The sequence below is a fragment of the Phocoena phocoena genome, chromosome 4 (assembly GCF_963924675.1).
Source record: "Phocoena phocoena chromosome 4, mPhoPho1.1, whole genome shotgun sequence".
NCBI lineage: Eukaryota > Metazoa > Chordata > Mammalia > Artiodactyla > Phocoenidae > Phocoena > Phocoena phocoena.
In genome coordinates this window covers 75466527-75489525 of record NC_089222.1, presented here as the reverse complement: position 1 = coordinate 75489525, position 22999 = coordinate 75466527, and the positions used below count along the sequence as shown (strand labels likewise).

The following is a 22999-nucleotide window of genomic DNA, read 5'->3' as shown; positions in this document are numbered from 1 at the left end:
CAATCCAATTTCCATCTGTACCTTTATACATGCCATTTCCTCTGCCTATAATTCTTCTCCCACATCTCTGCATGGTTCACTGCTTTATACAATTCAGTTCTCCATTAAAATATCCTCTTCTCAAAGAGATCTTTTCTGAAAAACCTATCTGAAACAGAACCACCCTCCCCACTCTAGTCTCTATCCTGTTACCCCACTTTATTACTCATCATACTATTTATCACTTACTGACATCACAGTATGTGTGTTTGCTTGTTTATTATGTGTCTTTCTTGCTAGAATGCAAGTTCAATGACAGCAGAGACCTTCTATGTCTGTTCAGCACGTTCCCCACCCCCAGCACCTAGAACAGCACTTGGAATGTAGTAAATGTCCCATACGTGAAGCTAAACGAATGACCAATCATCCTAGGTCCCAGGGAAGTCTTCACCCTCTCAACATGTCTGCCTTTACCATATACTTCCAACTATTATACTTATCTTTTATACCTCCATATCTTGAGGGCAAGGGCCGTCTTTTGTATCTCTAAATACCAAATCTAGGCATGTAGGGGTCTGTGTATAGGAAGTGCTCAAGAAGTGTCTCCTTATTAACTGTGGATTAAAATAAACTCTGCCAGAAGACATAAATAGACATTTCTCCAAAGAAGACATACAGATGGCCAACAAGCACGTGAAAAGATGCTCATCATTGCTAATTATTAGGAAAATGCAAATCAAAACTACCATGAGGTATCACCTCATATGTCAGAATGGCCAGCATTAAAAAGTCTACAAATAACAAATGCTGGAGAGGGTGTAGAGAAAAGGGAACCCTCTTATACTCTTGGTGGGAATGTAGATTGGTGCAGTCATTATGGAAAACAGTATGGAGGTTCCTCAAAAAACTAAAAATAGAGTTGCATATGATCCGGCAATCCCAATCCTGGGCATGTATCTGGACAAAACTATAATTCAAAAAGATACAAGCACCCCTATGTTCATTGCAGCACTATTCACAATAGCCGAAACATGGAAACAACCTAAATGTCCAACAACAGATAAATGGATGAAGAAGATGTGGTATATATATACAATGGAACACTTCTCAGCCATAAAAATGAATGAAATAGTGCCATGTGCAGCAACATGGATGGGCCTAGAGATTATCATACTAAGTGACGTCAGACAGAGAAAGACAAATACCAAATGATATCATTTATATGTGGAATCTAAAATATGATACAAATGAACTTATCTACAAAACAGAAATAGACTCACAGACATAGACAACAGACATGGTTGTCAAGGGGGAGGGGGGTGAGGGAGGGATGGATTGGGAGTTTGGGATTAGCAGGTGCAAACTATCATATATAGGATGGATAAACAGCAAGGTCCTACTGTATAGCACAGGGAACTATATTCAATATCCTGTGATAAACCGTAATAGAAAAGAATATGAAAAAGAATGGATATACACATATAACTGAATCACTTTGCTGTACAGTAGAAATTAATACATTATAAAGCAACTGTACTTCAATAAAATAAATTTTAAAGAATCCTTCCAAGGTGCATGACTGATTTGAATTGATGGCTCTATTCTTTTTTTTAAAAGAAAAGACACTGTTAAGATTGTCTTTGATTACATTGTATACTTTCAACATGTGCAATGCATGATTCATTTTTTCAATCACAGGCTTAGTGAAATACAGCTGCTCCATTGATTATTAAGAAGAAACACTATTGGTGAAGAACTTAGATTTCTGCTTCTCTGAGGTTTGCCAAATGTTAAGCTCACTGTTTCACACTTGATCTTGACCTTGCACCAACTCAATTACACTGTACCCAAGGGAATTGTGTGTATGTGTATGTGTTTTCTGAGGAACTCCAGGGAGAGTCACAGGAAGGGGTGTGTCTTCCAGGCAAGCACAGTGCAGTTTTACACATCAGCAATGCAAGCGAGAATTCAGTCAATGATGCTCAATGACTCTGAATAGGTATGACAGACAATGCAGGCAGACAATTATTCAGAATTCTGAACAGCTATGGTTTCAAAACCCTTCCAAAATGACAGAAGGAATTTTTTTTCTCTTTTCAAGGATTATGCTAGAAGAAATAAGTCTTACAGACTAGTGGTGGGAGGAGACCGCTTCTCGTGTTAGAAGTACTAGAATAACAACTGGGAAGGCAACTTTATCAAGCTTTAGTCACAAAACAAACAAACAGGTAAGCAGAACCATGCATTAGGCATGTTAAAAATATCAAATATAGGGCTTCCCTGGTGGCGCAGTGGTTGAGAGTCTGCCTGCCGATGCAGGAGACACGGGTTCGTGCCCTGGCCCGGGAGGATCCCACATGCCGCAGAGCGGCTGGGCCCGTGAGCCATGGCCACTGAGCCTGCGCGTCCGGAGCCTGTGCTCCGTAACGGGAGAGGCCACAACAGTGAGAGGCCCGCGTACCACAAAAAAAAAAAAAAAAAAAAAAAAAAAATCAAATATAATAAACATAATGCATAACATTAAATTGTCTTTTAAAAGCTAGTGGTATGTCTAACAAGTTCTATGTTCACAAAACCCATGCAGAAATAAAGACTTTTTAAGCATGAAGGGGGAAGACATTATGTCAATTTTTAAAATCACGAATTTAAATAATTTTACAGAAATTACTTAAAAATCAATATTAAACCATCTCTGGAAATGCACTCCATACCTTTATCAGGATAAATAAACACATAGTTCTAGCTGGCATGTACAAACCAAGAATGTGTGTTGATGTGGTTCACAAAGGATCATGTTTCAGGTTCATGTGGGATCTTATCATGTTGATTCTATAATCTTTTAACCACTTTCCAAATGCTGCACATTTAAGTTATTTCTAGGTTGTCATTAGCACCAACAATGCAGCTATGAGACTCCTGTACATATTTACGGTTTGTTGTTTGGTTTGGGGTTGTTTCCTTGAGATACAATCCCCCCAAACAGATTTACTAAGTCAGAGCAGTTAGACAGTTTTATATTTCTTGTTACATCTTGAAAGCTCACTCTCCAGAAAGAATGAACCAGAGGGACTTCCAGCTACCACAATGTAAAGAGGTCAGTGAATCCTCTCCGTAAGAGACAGGTATACAGCTAGACAAAATTATCAAAAACAATCACGTGGGGCTCTAGAAATTTACCAAACGGAGACAACAAACCAAGAAGTGTTTATTTTTTCAAAAACTGCTGGAGCTGAGGGTAAGGACGGTGAGAGCCTACAGCCTTCTTCCTGAGCTGCTCCCACCCCCAGCACAGTTCTTACCAGCATGGAGCTGGCCTGTGTCCGTGTGGCCCAGAAGGCTTCCACCCTCTGCCAGCAGATCTGTGCGTGGGTTGGGAAGCACAGTCGAAGCTGCAGCTCTCTAGGCTCCCTGGCTTTGACTTTTGTCAGTCTCTCTTAGGCTCCCCAAGCAGGGGGATGTGGGGAGCTGTAGTCCTTCCACAGCTGTCTGATTTCTAGGATCTTCCCATTAAATTTCTGGCTGTTCCACTGCTCACCCTAGCTGGGTCCCTCAGGCTAGCAAAGCTGAGGATTTCCCCATTCCATTTTTTACTTTGCTCACCACATTGAACCTACAAAGGCACAACCCACAAGTCTGCTCCCTCTGGCAGCAAAATTGCTGATTTCTGAAGAAATCATGGCCCAAAACCTCCCAAGTGTGATGAAAAACTTTAATCAATGGATCCAAAAGGAATGAATCCATTGACATTGCTTCCAGCAATGTGTACATATACCCGATTACCACTGACCTACTATTTTTTATCTAAATTTTTGACAGCTTAACAGATATGAAATATCTCAGTGGTGGTTTAAATTGGACTCAATTAATCAGTACAATGACCTAGTTCATAATAGACACTGGCCCCAAGCAGTATACACTTTGTGTAGTGGTTAAGAACACACGCTCTAAAGTGAGATGGACCTGGGTTCAAATTCTAGCTGTCTCCTATCCTGAGCAAGAGTTTAACTTCCCTAAGCCTCACCTTTGTCATCTGGAAAAAGGTAATAACAATGCCTAGATCTGAGCTGAGCTGAGCTAATCCGCATGTTAAGTGATTATCTCTGTGCCAGGCACCTGGGACAGACTCAATAAAAACTGTCTATCTTTAGCTACAAACAGCATTCAACACTTAACCATAAAAGTTAGTTTGTTGAACGCACAGTGAATGAGTCTGGTTTTTCATATGTAAACTTCATGTTCATCTCTTCTGACCTCTCTTTAGTAGAATCTGGATTTTGACCTTCCTGTCTTTAAAAATAATATGCTTTGGGGCTTCCCTGGTGGCGCAGTGGTTGAGAGTCCGCCTGCCGATGCAGGGGACGTGGGTTCGTGCCCCGGTCCGGGAAGATCCCACCTTCCGCGGAGCGTCTGGGCCCGTGAGCCATGGCCGCTGAGCCTGTGCGTCCGGAGCCTGTGCTCCGCAACGGGAGAGGCCACAACAGTGAGAGGCCTGAGTACCGCAAAAAGAAAAAAAAGAAAAAATTGCTTTGGAAGGTATGCTTTTATCAGTTGTGTTTGTCAGAATAATTGTTTCCTTCTGTGACACTGTGCCGGGCAAATGTTTTTTATTTCTGTTTAATCAGATCCTTTTTGTCTTTGATGATGTCTTCAGTAGTCAGAAATCTCTCTCTTGCACAGCTGTTATAAATAAGGAATTTGTGGCTATATAAGGTATCAAATATGGCCCCAAGTTAATTTTTTGATCCATTTGCTCTCAACAATATTTATTCAATAGTGACTTGATTCTTATTATTTTACAGCATCTGGTTTGTCACACATTAGGTTCTTATAATAGTTTAACTCTTTCTATTCTACTTTACCTGTCAATGTTTAAAATTTTTAGCCAATATCTGTACAACTGTTCATCAATTTGATTAGCCTTTACTGAGTGTTTGTCGATGCCATGTACTGTGTGGGAATATTGTTGATGAATACAAGGTAGAAAGACATGGTTTGTGACTAAAGGAAGCTCACAGACTGGAGGCAAAGCGATAAAGCTAATATTTCTTCTCCTTAAGATAGGCAGACGACAAGCAGGCCTGAAGACAAATGTGTAAACAAATGTATAAAACAATGTGATAAGTGTTTATACCACTAGTGTGACTCAAATGTTATGCTTGCACAGGAGAGGAAATCAGGGACTCCTTCTCAGAGGGGGTCTGAAAAGTCAAATGGATTTTAAACCGTTAAGTCGGCGTTTTTCAGATGGAAGTGGGCAGTGATGCAATGTGCAAAGGCAGGAAGGAATAAAGAACATGATGTGTTTGGGGCACGTGTCTGGGTATAGCTGGACATTTGTACATGGCAGCTGTCATGAGAAAACTGGCCAGGAAGGTGGGGCAGGGCAGGATTGCCAAGAATCTTGCAAATCACACCGGGATGGAAGGTAATAGATTCCAACGAAGGTTTTTAAGTAAGAGAGACATGATGAGAGTTTTATTTTAGAAAGATCATTCAGTGGACAATGAAAAGGAGAAACAGGATATGGGAGAATCTGGAGGCTGGAGATGAGCAGGGAGATTAACAAGAGTCTGGGCACCAGATGATGAGGGTCTGAACCAAGGTGAAGGCAGCAAGGATGGAGGAGACAGAGGGGTTTACAAGAGCTTGGGACATTTCTAAGATAGGGCAACTTCAATGATTAAATGTTGCAAACTGACCACACATCTCTCCTGATAACCCACTGAGAAAACAGAAAAGGCATTAAATAGGCATAAACCTACAAACACAAGGAGAATGAGAGAGGAAAGATAAAAACAAGTCTTGGAAGGTGGAGCAGTGACGGAGGAATGGTAACAGACAGCAGAGCCGAGCAGGACCAACTCTAGGGCCCATAGAGAGGGTGCCAGCAATGAGCAGCCCAGTGCACCCCAGCAGACCTCACAAAGTTCAGGACCAAGAAGTACCCACCCTTGGGAAGTGATACGGTGCAGGGGACTTGTTGCAAGACTGTATATGAACCAGTTGGACATCAAGTTCCTTTCCTCTGGCCATGTAGCTAGGAAATAACTCCCTCTTTGCCTGACCCCCTCCCCAAGGTATGTGAGGGTTCCTCTGAAGAAATCAAACCAGAGAGGGCCTGAACTTGGGACACCAGACATAGCAAAGAGTGGGGGGAATGGAGCTAGAAACTGGGGAATTCAATGAAGTCTCTATCCTAAAGAGTGGGAGGCCACCAACTTCCTTATGTCACCCGGCTCCCTGAACACAAACAGCCAACTGGGGGACCCCCAGGCAAGAGATTCAAGGACTTTTCTCTGGAGGAAACCTCTAGCTAATCACACTTGGGGATTCTCCCATGAAAAAGCCAGCTTCTTGATCATTCTACAGTGAGGTGCCCCAAGCAGTAAGCTCTGCCCAGGATGCAGGTCTTCCAAACAGCTTTTCACTACTTACTTCTAAATAGGAAAAGAAATCAAAAGATCAACAGACATTTTAGTTAAGCCAATATAAAAGAGAGAGTGAGACCAAGCCAAAGAGAAAAGAATCTAAAGGACACAGGGCAGAAGAAGACTTTAAAGGGAGAATAAGTAATATTACCAGAAAAATAAGATAAGCGTTATACCTATAAAACAAGAATGAGATGATGTTCAACATTTTTTAAAAAAAGATAAAGACAAATCAGGTCACAGCCAAGAGCTCTTGGAAATTAAGAACAGGAGAGCTGTGGCATAGACTCGTTGTTACCCAATCTCCCCTTCCTCCTTAGGGAAAGAAAGAACCCCACAGGATTTCATGTGAAGCAGCAACAAAGCCAGCTAAAACGACATTTCCCAGCCTCTGAGAATACCTGGAAAGGCTAGCGAATCAAGTTCAGAGCTATATAGCCAGGGACAACACTCAAAATGATATGTCTGGGCAGTCTAGTGGGGACACCACAGTGTCATGCACCAAGGTCTAGACACTTCTGACCCTGAAAAGCTCTGATGGTGGAGCCAGGAATGTAGTCATCCTGCAGCCACTATCATGCTTCCAGAGAGTTCCTCAAAGTCCCCATTTCTTCAGGTTCCCAGTTCCCAGTATATGGAGGCTTCATCTAATTAGCCGAGCCTTGGTCCCGTGCCTGAACTCTGCAGGAGGGGCGGGAAAACTGAGTATCTGACATTTTCAGTTTTAAGAGTGAAAGGCTTGCTGTGCCTCCCACCAAGACTCATAACACTGGAAATTCTTCAAACACAGGGAGGTCATTCAAGGCTGAGTAGGGGAAAAAAAAGACAGAAGTCTACCATGATATCACGCCCAACAGATCTTGTCCCCTGAATCTGACAGAGAAGTGTGATAGAGGAATTCCAAGACAACAGCTTTGTAGCAGACTGAAAGCACTGACAGACTAGAGTGGATCAGAATAAGAGCCATAGGACAGAGGGGGGAAAAAAACAAATGGATATGATAAATTTCTGAAGAATTTGAGCATTTGGAAAATAACATTGAGAGGCGTTTGCCATACCCGCCAGAACATCTAGAAAAAAATGATGACACAAAACCAACCAAATAAAAAACCAAGGCTGGGCTTCCCTGGTGGCGCAGTGGTTGAGAGTCCGCCTGCCGATGCAGGGGACACGGGTTCGTGCCCCGGTCTGGGAAGATCCCACATGCCGCGGAGCGGCTGGGCCCGTGAGCCATGGCCGCTGAGCCTGCGCGTCCGGAGCCTGTGCTCCGCAACGGGAGAGGCCACAACAGTGAGAGGCCCACATACTGAAAAAAACAAAATACAAAAAAACCCAAGGCTATTATTAACCCCAGGAAACAGAAAAAGTTGGACAAAAAAAGAAATGTAATCATAGCGTAATATATGGCTCAGAGTTAAGCAATATTTACTTAATCATGATAATATGAATACTAGCTATTAGATTAATTAAAAAACTGTGATGTAATTATACTGGGGACATTGGATGAGAAATTAAGAGTGGCATAAATGAGCTAGTCTTCATTTATCATAATAGGAAATCAAGAGGTGAAACTGACATATCAAGAAGTAGCAATACAAATATATTATCTACGAACATGAAGGTTAACAGAAGAAGCAACTTTTTGGTTGAAAGCGGGATTTTCTGGGAGCGGGACTAGGGGAGGCAGAAGAGTCAGAGGGATGGTATGGAAGAGTGGGAACTACTATCTCTGATTATGTGACTTTTCACTCCACTTGGCTTATTAAACTGTACTCATTACTTTGACAAAAATAACATAGTTTTTAAATTTTTAATAATGCTCCTACCATTAAAAACCACCCACCAATTTGGAGGTAAAGAAGGAGAAGCAGGTGTACGGAAGAACGTAAAGCATTTATTTTTGGACATCTCCTTCTATGTCACCTGCCTCCTCCTCTCTGCCCACACTTGTCTGTACAGATCTCAGGAAGCAGGTTAATGGGCTTCAAATATAGGGAGACCTGGGTGTGATGTCCAGCTGTGCAAGGTATCAGCTCTGAGCATAGTATCGGTTTCATCTCTGTGACCTCACTGGGACTCAGGGTCTTCACTGGTAAAACAGAAAATGCTAATATCTATTGTATTACATGCAATAATATATGTAAAGCACCTACAATATGGAAGACTAAAAAATTCTGAGTTCTCTCTTTCTCTCGGAATTTCTCATGCCCCGGAAGCCTCCCTTTGAGAGTCTCTCCCTGTGTCTCTGTGCCTACAGATCTCTCCATTCCCTCCTGCCTGGTTTGGGAGATTCACCTTCCAGAGACAAAACACACTGAGTCCTTGCCAGGCAGTTTGTCAAAACACATCTCCACTTCCCTTGAAAGGAGAAACTGGTTTCATTCATGTTGGCTGATTTTTGAGTAAAATGAAATTAATATTTGATTATTAGCCATGGCTCCCAGCTCTTAACATACAGGAGTAGACAGAAATTTCTGTTTAAAATTAACTATCTATACCAGAGTAGAATTACAAAGTCAATTGATATCGGACCATAACTTTTAAAAGTAAATACCAAACAAAATTCACAAGGATTTTAAACCCAGCTATAAAATGAACTAAGGACTTGAAAGAGGGTTGTGATAACTGAGTAGTCACCCAAATTAGGAGGCCCCATGTGATTCCAAAGCACCCACCTTCTCTGCTTGGCCTGGGCTGATTACTGGGCTCAGGGATGAGTTGTTCTCCACAGGCTCCCCCAGGCCGAGCCCCTTCACTTCTGGAACTCGGCATGCTCCCATGGGGCCCCTGCCCCTCCCAGGAGGCAGTAGGCCACCCGTCACAGCCTTCAGGAGGGAAGGAAGCAGGAGACCTGGGGTCTAAGAGGAAGCTCTCTTGGAGGGTTTGCTTGGTGGCCTTCTTGGTCTTCCCCTTCTGATTCTCTGGGATCCCGTGGCTCTCTCCTCCTCCGGGCTGGCTACTCGCAAGCTTCCTGGTTAGCTGGAGGAGTTGGTCCATGTCCTTGGTGAATTCTAGCAGAGTGCCCTCAGAGAGGTTCCAGGCAACGCCCTCAGAGCCACAGCTGGGAGTCTTCTCCAGGAGCAGGTGCTCAGAGCAGTGGAGAGCTCCCAGGCACCGACTCAGGCACCTGTGGGAGGCTGCAGGCGCCCATGGACAGGGAGAAGTAAGAGTAGTCCACTGCGATGTATGTCAGCATGAAGTTGATGGTGATGATGGGGGCCAGGACGTTTACCTGACCCACAAGGACAAAGGCCATGGTCACCAAGCTGGTCAGGCAGATGGCAGCTACGGGTGTTTTACTTGGCCCTTTCTGCAGAAACAAAAATAACATGCAAGACCGTGAAATTTCAGAAGAAAATCACAGTATTTGATAGAAACAACTCATAATGACTCAGCCACTTCTCCCATGTGACTCTTGGTGTGTTCCTAACTGTTCATCTACAAACTTGGGATAATGACATCCGACCCATGGGATTACTGTGAGATCAGAGCTAATGCACGTAAAATGCTTGACGCGGCCCTGGCACACAGTGGGCACCCAACACATCCAACAGGCATTAACTGTATTAGTAACCATTAATATGGGACAATCCTATAGAACATGGATTTCACAAATATTTCTCCTTTCGTCTTTCACTGGGTTTAACACCAGCCTTGGAAATCAAAGAAGTGCAAAATTGATTCTTCCCATGCTTTGATGGAGAAAATGACCTTAACGGGAGTGGCAGACCCTGGAAGACACAGCAGCATCATTGGTGGCTGAGGTGGGGGAATTCCAATAGTAACATGCACGTGCATGTTCTCATACACACACATTTGTGCACATCTGTTATTAATGGAGGGGGAGTATGGTGACTGTTAGGAGGACAGGAGTGGAGAAGATGCATTAATTCCATATAACCTGCCACTCCACAGAAGCTATACCTTACAGTCACTGACACAGTTCTTGGGCCAGAAGCAATAGTCGCTTCTCAGTCCTTACCTTCTTTGGCCTAAGGATTACATTTGACCCAGCTGCTCACTCCCTGGTCTCCTCGCTTCTCTTGGTTCGTCTCCTTGTCATCGACTGCTCCTTAGTCTCTGTCGCTGGCCTCTCCACATCTCTGAAATCTGCATTTAGAGCAATCCCCAGCTCCATCCTCAGTCTATGTTCCCTTCTCTTCTCTGTCTATGTTCCCTCTCTAGGATTTCGATCAGCCTCATGGCTTCAAATACTCACTTAATGCTCTCAGCTCCCAAATTTGAATCTCCAGCCTGAAATGTTCCCCGGAAATCCAGACTTAAATATTCAACTATCTGCTCAACATTTCCGGTTGATGTCTAATAGGATCTCAAACCTAATATTTCCAAAACCAAACTGCTGATCCTCCAATGTCCTGCCTCTCAAATCTACTCCCCTGCAGCTTCTCCACCTCAGAAAATGGCCACTCCATCCTTCTAGTTGCTCAGTCAAGCAAAATTCTTGATGCCTCTTCTCACTCACTCATTCTCCTCCAGTAAATATTGTCAGTCTTACTCTCAGGATAGACACAGGATCTAACCACTGCTCCCATATCCTTTATACCAGCACTCTGTGATGGAAGGGGCAGGCACGTCAGCCACTTTCAGATCTGACCTGTGAACCTCCCAGGTATGCTCCTCCAGCGCGTTCCCCTTACTGAGGGTTGGAACAGAGTGCAATCTTCAAAGTCACCAGATGAAGACAGTGAAGTCATCATGGCCTGAGTCTCTGAGGATCAGAGGCCCTGTTGACTTGAAACACCTTCCCTAGAACCTCAGAGTAAAATTTTTTTTAGAAAAAGGAGTAAAAATACATTTTATTGTTTTTGAAAATTACATTTTGGGGTATATTTGCTACAGCTATTTAGCATACTCTAACAATAAAACTACCAAGGGTAAAATAAATCCTCACGAACTAAGAAAAACTTAAAAGGAGGGTCCTAGGTAAGCGGAAGGAGGTCTTAGGTAAACTGTAGGAAATGCAAGTGGTCCAGGAAAGGACTTTGACAAGCGTGGGTTGGAAAGTGATAAAATAGTCACACGTGAACTTCTGTTACCAAAAGACACATTAAGAAAAGTCAAGTCACAGAACGGGAAAAGGTATTTGTGACACGTGTAACTGACAAAGGGTAATGCAGAATATACAAAGAATCCCTACAAAATAATTAGAAGACAGACAACCCACTAAAACAAATGTGCAAAAGAATGTCTATTAAACATATGAGGGCTTCCCTGGTGGTGCAGTGGTTGAGAGTCCGCCTGCCGATGCAGGGGACACGGGTTCGTGCCCCGGTCCGGGAGGATCCCACATGCCGCGGAGCAGCTGGGCCCGTGAGCCATGGCCGCTGAGCCTGAGCGTCCAGAGCCTGTGCTCCGCAACGGGAGAGGCCACAACAGTGAGAGGCCCGTGTATCTCAAAAAACAAAAATAAAAACAAACTATAGTGAGATACCATTAAACACCCACCAGATTGGCAAAAATGAAAACATCTAATAATCTCAAGTATTGGCAAGAACACAGAGGAATGGGAACACTCACTCACTGCTGATAGGAGTGTAAATTAACACAACTACTTTGGAAAAAGAGTTTGGTGTTATCTAGTAAGTGAAGATATACACACCTTACAATTGAGCAATTCCACTAATGGGTGCAGGGTCTGCAAGAACGCCACACGTGAACAAGTCTACTACAAGAATGTTTGCTGCACTGTCTGTAACAGTCCCAAACTGGGACGTATCATGACAGCAAGATGAGTAAATAAACTGCAGCAAATGAGGAAATGCTATATAGAGATGATAATAAACAAGACGCTGCTACAAGCAAAAACACGGATAAATCACATACACATAATGATGCATGAAAGAAGCATGCCACATTTATATAAAGTTTAAAAAACAGGGGCTTCCCTGGTGGCGCAGTGGTTGAGAGTCCGCCTGCCGATGCAGGGGACACGGGTTCGTGCCCCGGTCTGGGAGGATCCCACATGCCGCGGAGCGGCTGGGCCCGTGAGCCATGGCCGCTGAGCCTGCGCGTCCGGAGCCTGTCCTCCGCGACGGGAGAGGCCACAACAGTGAGAGGCCCGCGTAACGCATAAAAAAAAAAAAAAAAAAAACAGGCAACACTGAACTAGGATGTAATCCAGAGTTGGCAAACCATGGCTCCTGGGCCAGATCTGGACACCATCTGTTTATGTATGCCCACGAGCTAAAGATAGTTTTACATTTGTAAAGAGTTAGGAAAAAAATCAAAGAAGAGTAATATTTTGTGACACCTGAAAATTACATGAAATTCTAATTTCAGTGTCCACAAATAAAGTTTTATTGGAAGACAGCCACCCTTACCCCATTAGGTACTGTCTGTGGCAACTTTCGAGCTACAACAGCAGAGTTGAGCAGTTGTGACAGAGACCATAGGGCCTGCAAAGCCTAAAATATTTACTATTTGGCCCCTTTCAGAAAAAGTTTCCTGAGTAAAACCACAGAGAAAGCAAGGAAATCATCACAGGGATATGGATAGTAGCTTCCACAGTGAGAGGGACAGGGCTCTGACCAGAGAGGGTATGTGGAGGGTGGCATCAGGGGCTGGCAGTGTTCTTGGGTGGAGGTTACACAATGTTCACTTCATAGTCATTGTTTAAGCTGTTCATATTGATTTTATGCCCTTTTCTGTATGCTGAATACACCTCAAAAATTTTTTAAAGTTTCCTCTCTCCCCCATTAAAAGAAAAAATGTACTAGTAAAATTTAATCATATGTAAAGAAGCTTTGACAAAAAATATTCCTCCAAAAGGCCTGTGACAACTAGAGAAAATATTTGTAATACATGTAACAAAGAACAGCATCTGACAATTTAGAAGAAAAAGGTGAACAATCACAGAAAAAAAAAATGCAAACGACTCTTAGGGGAAACGGTGTTCAACACCTTTCCTAATAAGGGTAATGCAGATCACAAGTATCTTAAGACGCCATGTCTCACCGCACAACTGGCAAAAATTCATACCTGACACTGAGCTGTAGACAGGCTCATCTGACACTGTGGTGTCAGGCACGAGCGCAAATGGCGAGCCACACGCCCTGTGTCCAGGTACGCACAATTATAAACCCAGCTCATAACCGTTAAATCAAGTACGTTCTGTCTTCCTTCCTCGGCAAATATAACTTCAGGACGATGGGGAAGGCCAGGTTCAAGTTTAGAGTTCTTGCACTCCCTGGAGCTCCTCACTGCAGGATCCAGCTCACCGCCCACCGGCAACTCTTGTCTTCCTAGACCACACTGCAGGGCGGGCTCACACCCACATGTGGATTCTCAGCCCACACCCTAGCCCTAAAATGGACAGGTTCAGGGAAGACGCCCTGACAGACCCTGCATTTAGGCTGGGGGACATCTGGGAAGGAAATTCCAGGGTGTAGGATACCTGGACCATGGTCTAGAAGGTGGGTATGGGATCTAGAAAGGCAGGTCCCCTTGACCTCATGAATTTCTTAGAGCCCAGAACAGAGTCCTATAAAGCAGGGTCTTTTGTCCTGAGTCTAACAGTCATGATGGCTATTGGGAAACAGGAACTCTCATACATCACTGGTAGAAGTACAAAATGATACAAATTCCATGGAAGGTGTTTTGGCAAAATATCTATTAATGCTAAAAATGTACTTACCTTTTGATCAGCAAGCCCACTTATGAAAATTTATCCTATATCTATTTGCACATGTACAAAATTGTACACACACACACACACACACACACACACACACACACACACGAGTATCCTCTGTAGCACTGTTTACTGGAAGCCATACTATCTATAGGGAACTGGTTAATAAACTACAGCATATACACATGATGGAAAAAGAATGAGAAAGTTCTCTCTATATTTATGTGAAAAGATCAATTTCCAAGCTATATTATATGAAGAAAAGCAAGGTACAGAACAATGTATATAGAACACAATCTTTTTTTTAAAACATCTTTATTGGAGTATAATTGCTTTACAGTGGTGTGTTAGTTTCTGCTGTATAACAAAGTGAATCAGCTATACATATACACATATCCTCATATCTCCTCCCTCTTGCATCTCCCTTCCACCCTCCCTATCCCACCCCTCTAGGTGGTCACAAAGCACCTAGCTGATCTCCCTGTGCTATGCGGTTGCTTCCCACTAGTTACATTTTACATTTGGTAGTGTATATATGTCCATGCCACTCTCTCACTTCATTCCGGCTTACCCTTCCCCCTCCCCGTGTCCTCAAGTCCATTCTCTACGAATGCGTCTTTATTCATGTCCTGCCCCTAGATTCTTCAGACCATTTTTTTTTAGATGCCGTATATATGTGTTAGCATACAGTATTTGTTTTTCTCTTTCTGACTTCCTTCACTCTATATGACAAGACTCTAGGTCCATCCACCTCACTACGAATAACTCAATTTTATTTCTCTTTATGGCTGAGTAATATTCCATTGTATATATGTGCCATATCTTCTTTATCCATTCATCTGTTGATGGACACTTAGGTTGCTTCCATGTCCTGGCTATTGTAAGTAGAGCTGCAATGAACATTTTGGTACATGACTCTTTTTGAATTACGGTTTTCTCAGGGAATATGCCCAGTAGTGGGATTGCTGGGTCGTATATAGTTCTATTTTTTGTTTTTTAAGGAGCCTCCATACTGTTCTCCATAGTGGCTGTATCAATTTACATTCCCACCAACAGTGCAAGAGGGTAGAACCAATCTTTGTAAAAATAGAAGAGAGAAGGATTCCTAAAAAACTAATAAAACCATCTACTGGTAAGGCATGGGCGCAGATGAAGAAAGAGTAGGAAGACTCATGACAGGAGCAAAAATTCTCAGGGTGCCTTTTATATCATTTTTAGTTTTGAACCCTGTACACATATTATCTAATAAAAAATAAATGAAATAAAAATAGAATAAAGGGCATAGACCACATGGAAGGTACTAAAGATGACAGTCATTTGTCCTACCCACCCACGCTGACTGGTGGATAAGAAGTGGAGGAAGGTAAAGGGAGGAATTAAAGGTGACTTGTAACTATGTGGCCCCAAACAAGAGGAGGGATGGGCATGGGAAGGGGGTGGGGAGGACCCCTGTGGTGTTCCAACCACATAGAAATCAACTACAGCTTGCAAAACACATGTTTGGAAAGTGGGGTTCTGTTTCTTTCTCCTGTCACCCCTTCGGTTTTAGGAATGTCTCATTTGATGGTTCCATGACTCAACCAAGTTGTATTAGGGTTTGGGCCGTGATGAGAGCCCAGAGACCAGAGGTGTGAGGAATCATCCTAAAGCAACCCCAAAGGGAAGGTGAACCTCCGGGATACAGTTAGAACTGCAAGGGCCAGCTCCCCTCCTCACGAAGAGATTCTTCCCTCTAGGCTAAACTTGGAGGATCCAGAATTTATTTATTTATTTATTTTTATTATTTTTTGCAGTACACGGGCCTCTCACTGCTGTGGCCTCTCCCGTTGCGGAGCACAGGCTCCGGATGCACAGGCTCAGCGGCCATGGCTCACGGGCCCAGCCGCTCCGCGGCATGTGGGATCTTCCTGGACCGGGGCACGAACCCGCATCCCCTGCATCGGCAGGCGAACTCTCAACCACTGCGCCACCAGGGAAGCCCCAGAATTTATTTTTATTAAAGGTTGTGGCACTCCCTCTCCCTGCTGTGCAGGGTCCACAGTGCTACGGTGACGGTTTAGCTAACCCAGCGCTAAAGGGCCCTAGGTGGTTGCGACATTGACAGACACTTTGTCCATTGGCCCCAGACTAAAGCAGCCAGAGGACAGGGGTGCATTCTTGTTTCTCCCCACCAGAAGCGGACCAGCGGCTCTTATCAGAAAGACTTAAGCAATTTATTGGCCAACGATCAGGTTAGTGGCAAAATGTACATTTCTCAAAGAAAAGGTCACTCACTCCTTGCCCCAGACAGGCCAGCGCAGGAATCACTTTCTCCTGGGCAATGCACTGCAGGATCCGGGGTGCTCCGTAGAGGCCTCCCATACAGGAGGCCAGGGACGAGATGTATAAGCCCAAAAGGAACACGAATCCCACCAGGGACACCTATATGAGGAAGCAGTTTCATTATCCAGTGTCAGAACCTGGCTTACGTACCTTTCTCTCCCCTGGCACCCACCCACCCATACCCCATCTGACCATAAATCCTCTAGATTCAACATCCTGGATATATTTCCAATACGCCAGCCCCACCCCACTTCCTTGGCACTGCTACCATTTGAGTTTGACCCACCATCACTTCTTGTACAGACTACACACAGAGGTTCTCAAACTAAGTGTGCGTCAGATTCATCCGGAGTGCTTGTTGAAACACGGATTTCTGGACCTTACCTCAGAGTTTCTGATTCAGTAGGTCTGGGGTAGGGCCCCACATCTGGATTTCTATCAAGTGTCTAGGTGATGCTGATGCAGATGGTCTGGGGACTATCCTTTGAGAACCACCACCACCACCAACGCTAAGTGGCTAAGCTCTGTCCCCAAGCCTCTGCCAGTGTGACCTAAATGCACATCTGATCATAACGCCCCTGCCATAAAAACACCAATGGCTCTCCATCCCCCTGACACACCTGGCTCTTCCTGGTCTGTGACTCTTCCAGCCCCACACCCTGCACAGAGTCTATCAGCATGATTTCTCTGCCTGCTGGAACCCTCTGTCCACACCCCTAATCTACTCATTGTCGGTCTCTTAAACTCCCAATTGTGCTTCAAGACTCAGGACAAATCTCCGCTCCTCCATGAGGCCACCCCCAGCCCGTCACCAGGTGTGCCTGGTGCTCCTCTGGGATCCGCTGCACCTCAGCATGAGGTTGGGGCACACCATCGCTTCCACTGGCTTCATTTCTGCAGGGCTCCCGTCTGGTTCATCCTGGTCCACTTGGTGCCAACACAGAAACATAAATGCTGAGCAAAAGAATGAGATCCAGGACCCACATGGCCCAGAAAGCACCAACAACAGATAGAATAAGAGAGGGCAGAGCTGTTCTGCTTGGTGTCACCTTGCACAGATCACTGCTGCTGGCCATGCAGCTGTGTCCCACACTGTCTGTCACGAATCTATCTCTCCCTCCTGAGCTGGACCTCATCTGCACCCACAGGGAAGTCTCTCTCTTTTCTTGAGCATTTGAGGTACCTTCTCCTTTCTACTTTACTTTAGGCAAACGCCCCGAACTGTGTACTCTAAGTGCTTAATTGTCCAACTATTACAGTTGGGTTAGATTTCATTTTCAGTTTTGTTACTTACGCCCTTCTCCATGAAGACTCTCCTCACCCCAGTTTTTACTTCCTTGCTTTAGCAAATGCACTGGGTCAGTGGCATCAAGCTATATGGAACACTGGCTAGACCTCTTTCCTGGCCCATAAATTATCACCAGAAACCTGCATCAGCCAGGATTCTTGACCGGAAATATTTTTTTTAACAAAAATTTTTTAAACTTTATTATTATTTTCTTTGGCTGAGTCGGGCCTCAGTTGTGGCACACGGGATCTGTCGTGGCAGCACGCAGGCTTCTCTCTAGTTGTGGCATGCAGGTTTTCTCTCTCTAGTTGTGGCACGTGGGCTCCAGGGTGCGTGGGCTCTGTAGTTTGCGGAGCGTGAGCTCAGTAGTTGTGGCACGCGGGCTTAGTTGTCCTGCGGCATGTGGGATCTTAGTTCCCCGACCAGGGATCGAACTCACGTCCCCTGTGTTGGAAGGTGGATTCTTTACCCCTGGACCATCAGAGAAGTCCATGGAAATATTTTTTTAAGAATATATTTGTAGGCTACTAGAAGGGTCATAGGATCGGTCGTCAGGAGACTGAAAGATCAGGCTCGGGTAAAGGCGAGACCCAAGGCTGGAGGCACATTCAGACTCCTGAACAGGAGCAGTCTGACCAAGCTGCGACCAGCACCTGCTGCCCTAAAGATGAATCCTCACCATACCTTTATCTTTGCCTCATTCATCACATTTGGAGCATCTGATGGGCCCAGCCTCAGTCACATGCCCTACCAGGGCCACAAAGGGACAGGCAAGTGAGAGTCTGGTCATTTGGACTCCTATAATATTAAATGGGGCTCACTCCCTTCAAGCCCTCACACAGGGGGGATAACCCCCAAATGGTCAGGGAGGACAGAAGTTTGATGGACAAGACTAAGGTCCACTATAGAGCCTACATTTTCCTTAATTCAGTGTGGATGACTTCTCCCTAAATGCATGGCCTCATCTTGATCCCCAATGAATCTCTCCTCTTTTCTTCAATGTCATGGGTATCTTACAACTATCTCACTCACACCCTTCTTACCACTTTACTACCAGAAGAAGTTAACGTCATCTAACGTTTCCCTCACTTCATTTGTATGCTCCCATGGCATGTTATTTCCTACCCTGTGGTGCAGTTAATTACGCTCACGGCCCATCTTGCCAGCGGGCCATAAACTCCTGAGTCTCATGCATCCTGGCCCCTCCCTGCCACACCTAAGTCTGGCACACAGGGTTCAGCAAGTGCCCGCTGAAGTCATAAAGCTTCACGGCTTCACTGTGACTCGTGCCCTGGATGTCTTATAAAATTGTCAGATAAACTGGTCCCAGTATCAATCCCTGATCCATCCTGAGATACAATCATTCATCTGTAACCTTTGTTTCTGTCTGTTGACTTTTTTTCTTTTAATGGACTCTGTGATGAAATTTTATCAAAAGCTTTTTTTGGAAAATCTGACCCAGTAGTTCTCCACTCTGGCTATACACGAGTCACCCCAGAAGTTCTGCTTTAATTAGTATATGGGACACAGACATGGTTGATTTCTCAAAAGGCCTCCAGTGATTCTAATGTGCAGTGAGGGTGAAAGCCACTGGGCATGGTACACTGTCTTCATTGCATCCTCCCCTCAGAGAATTCTCCAGCACAGGCAGGCATGGTATTTCCTTGCAGAAATTTTACTGCTTCTTAACCAAAAGGTTATATACACTTGAGTTAAAAAAAAAAATTCTTGGGACTTCCCTGGTGGTACAGTGGTTAAGAATCCGCTTGACAATGCAGGGGACACAGGTTGGATCCCTGGCCCGGGAAGATCCCACATGCTGTGGAGCAACTAAGCCTGTGCACCACAACTACTGAGCCTGCGCTCTAGAGCCTGTGAGCCACAACTACTGAGTCCGTGTGCCACAACGACTGAAGCCCGCACACCTAGAGACTGTGCTCCACAACAAGAGAAGCCACTGCAGTAAGAAGCCTGCACACTGCAACAAAGATTAGTCCCTGCTCACCACAACTAGAGAAAGCCCGCACGTAGCAACAAAGACCCAACACTGTCAAAAATAAATAAACAATTAAAAAAAAAAACTTTTTCAGGGACTTTCCTGGTGGTCCACAGTGGTTAAGACTTGGTCTTGCGATGCAGGGGACACCAGTTCAACCCCCGGTCGGGGAACTAAGATCCCACATGCCGCAGGGCAACTTAAGCCTGCACGCCACAACCAGAGAGCCCACGTGCTGCAACTGCAGAGCCCACACACTCTGGAGCCTGCATGCCACAACCAGAGACTCTGCGTGCTGCAACTAATAAGCCCATGTGCTCTGGAGCCTGCGTGCCACAACTAAGACCTGACACAGACAAAATAATAATAATAATAAAAATAAAGAAATAAATATATAAAAATAATTCTTTTTCATTTATAGCCTGCCCATTTGCAGTGGACATGAGTGGGAAGAAGACTGCCCAGGCTGGCATCCTTCAGTGATGGAACTGACCAGAGGAAGTCTCTGGTAACATGAGATTGTGATATGGTGACTTCCATCCTGGCCAGCCTCCCCACAAATGCTCCCCAGGATCCCTGCAGAGCCCTGGGGCTGAGGGCCAAAGGGGCAACTGTCCAGGTGTCAATTGTGGACTTACGTCCAGTTTGTCAACTGTGTTTCGAATGGCCTGCTCACTTGCCACTCTTTTATATAAAACTGTTATTCAGTCAATTTTCTGAAAAATAAATGAAATGTTGGTCCTCGTGGTTGGATATATTAGAACAACTCCATTCTCTCTCTCTCTCCCACCTGAGTCCTGCCCCTTCCTTCCTCTCATCCATCCACCCATGGAGGGAGCATTTCCTGAGGACCGTGTAGATAACTGGCATAGGGCAAGGTTTTACAGGTGCAACAGTAAACTCCACAGCTTTGCTCCCAGCCGCGCAGAATGTAATCATTTTCTCTATTTATATGGGGCTGTAAACTTGCTATCTGTGCCAGTGCAGGTGGAAGTAAGAATCTATTTGAGCAGATGTGTGTCAACAGTTCTTTAGGAAAAAGTAAAATGTGCCTTTCTGTCATCCACCGGCGTGAGTCATCACAAAAAGCTGTCTTTCTCAAACATTATCTGGGGTGTGAACTACCCTAATTTCTCTTTTTGTAACTACTGATGAAAATCGTTAATTCGGCTCTCTGCTCTTGGTATTTGATCCCAGCTCCCACTGGAGCTCCAGTCATTGAGAGAGCCCACCAACCTACTGGCTGATCTCTTCTCTTGAAGGACTGAATATAAAGTCATTTCCAAGGTACTCACTCTGCCTTACTTAATTCCTGTGGCCCCTTGACATTACTGAGGTGTACCTCCTGACGCCTTTACGATCCCAAATGTATGACTATGGCAATGTCTCAGCAGTTCCCTCTTTCTGCAGACATGAGTTTTCTAATACTGTCCTCATTCCATGAGTTGACCAACTTCGCAACTTTCAGGCAAGTTTCCTCTCTCACTTGATAGACACTTTCCAGAAGGAAACAAAGTTGGCTTCACTTCCTGAGAGGCAGAGCCGTGTCCACGATGGAGGGCAGAGGACAGGCAGGTGGGGCTGGGTGGGGCTCACCCCACCGGCCACGAGCCCTGCCTCACCCCGACTTCCCAGGCGTAGCTTGTGAACGCGGGAAGCCGTGACTGTCTAATCCAAGAGTGATGAGAGTTTTCCCCTTAGGATACCCCATGTTTCACAAACATGCTTTGAGGATACTGTTCCTACTTAGTCTGTTCTTTTTTCGCTAGTTAGCAAGCCCCAGGGCTCCTAAAATACTTGGTCTTTTTGATGTGTAATAAACACTTTTTCTTGGGCTGCATACAAGTTTAGTCTGAAAAAATTATTCAATCTATTTAATTTTACCCCTACTAATACCTGCTCTTTATACAACTCCTTTTTCTATAACCCAATAACATTGGGATTGACACTTTTGGGGCTTTTCCTATTCAGTTAAACATGTGGATTCATAGGAAAAAATCTCCCCACCCCAAAATGTGTCCTATCTGTAAGGGTATCCCCACAAGGAGTGTGTAGGGAGTCAAAATGTAATAAGCACCTACTATGCACCAGGTATTGTGCTTTACACGGATTACCTCAGAGCCACCTTGACGTACTCGGGGTTTTTTAGAAAGTGTAACATTAGTGAGACTGACACGCAACATCCAGGAAAAAGTTCCTCTGGGGTAGGGATATAAAGTGAAAAGAAACTTCTGAGAGAAACCATGGGCTGGGAAGCCAAATAATTAGAAATAGATCAGAGAAGCTGCAGGAAACCCAGAAAGAAACAGATGAACGGACCCGCTGCAGGTCAGTGGAAAGGAATCCAGGGCAGCCAGCGGCCACTGAAGACAAGTGTTCTGGCAGAAAAAGCTCGCGAGAAAGAGAGGGACGTGCTCAGAGGAGCTTCACAAGGAGGAACGCCAAGGGGTGGACGCTGGAGGTCTGTGCCCAGCCCTCGGGGCACACAGACCAGACGGAAGAGGCCTTGCTTCCTTGGGCCCAGGAGAGCTCAGAGGTGGGCCAGCTCAGAACCCAGGCCACAGCTAAGATGTGAGGGAGAGATGAGCAGTTTATTAAAACCACATCGGGGTGGCAGGTTGTGTCAAGGGACCACGTAAGGAGGCCACACCTGTACCTGCCAGCCTCTCGTGCTGTACCCTCCCATCCTCCAGGTGCCGTGAGTACAATTGTCTGTGGCCCAACTTACTGCCCAAATATAGTCCCTGCTACTGCAGCCTGGTCAGTCCCAAGGAGGGATGCTGAAGGGCAAGAAGGGAGAAAAGCCGGGTTTCATGGCTTTGGGGGGAAAATCCCACATGGTCCCCTTTGTAGGGGACCACAGGGGGCAGTGCACCAGGGCGCTGCTGCTGTGGAGCTGCCCTGGTTGGTTCCGTCTCTGTTCCCTCACTTGCTGCGCTGGCCCCTGCTTGCTACTGACAATCAAGACCTCCATCTTTTCTTTCTTTCATAGGTTTTACAACAGCCTGTTCCGGGAAACAGTCTCTTGTCCTCTCCAAAATCCAACTGTCCACCTCTCACCTGGTATGCGCGTAGTGACATTCCCACGTGCATTTGCCAGGCATGGTTTGGCAGGTGTCCCCAGCCACAGAAGGGCTTGCCTGCCTAGTTGTTTTAGTGCCTGGGACAGGTGGCATTTCAGACAAACTCCACCCCCTCCCTGACCCCATTCAAGAGTCTATTATTAGTGGTGGAATCCATTCCACGAAGTCTCCCCTGCGCTGTCCGTGGAGACGCTCTTACAAGCTTGCTGTTGTGGCCTTCCTCGGACACAGGCTGCCCAGGCTCCCACACAC

The 22999-nt window shown here is 45.1% G+C and overlaps 1 protein-coding gene across 1 annotated transcript in view; it reads right to left on the bottom strand.

Moving 5' to 3' along the window:
• SLC12A8 (solute carrier family 12 member 8) overlaps positions 1-22999 on the bottom strand; it is a 113369-nt gene that overhangs the window by 13502 nt on the left and 76868 nt on the right. Inside the window, 3 exon segments of the mRNA XM_065875847.1 lie at positions 9083-9519; positions 9521-9717; positions 16333-16479. Of these exon segments, the coding sequence (XP_065731919.1) occupies positions 9083-9519; positions 9521-9717; positions 16333-16479 (781 nt within the window).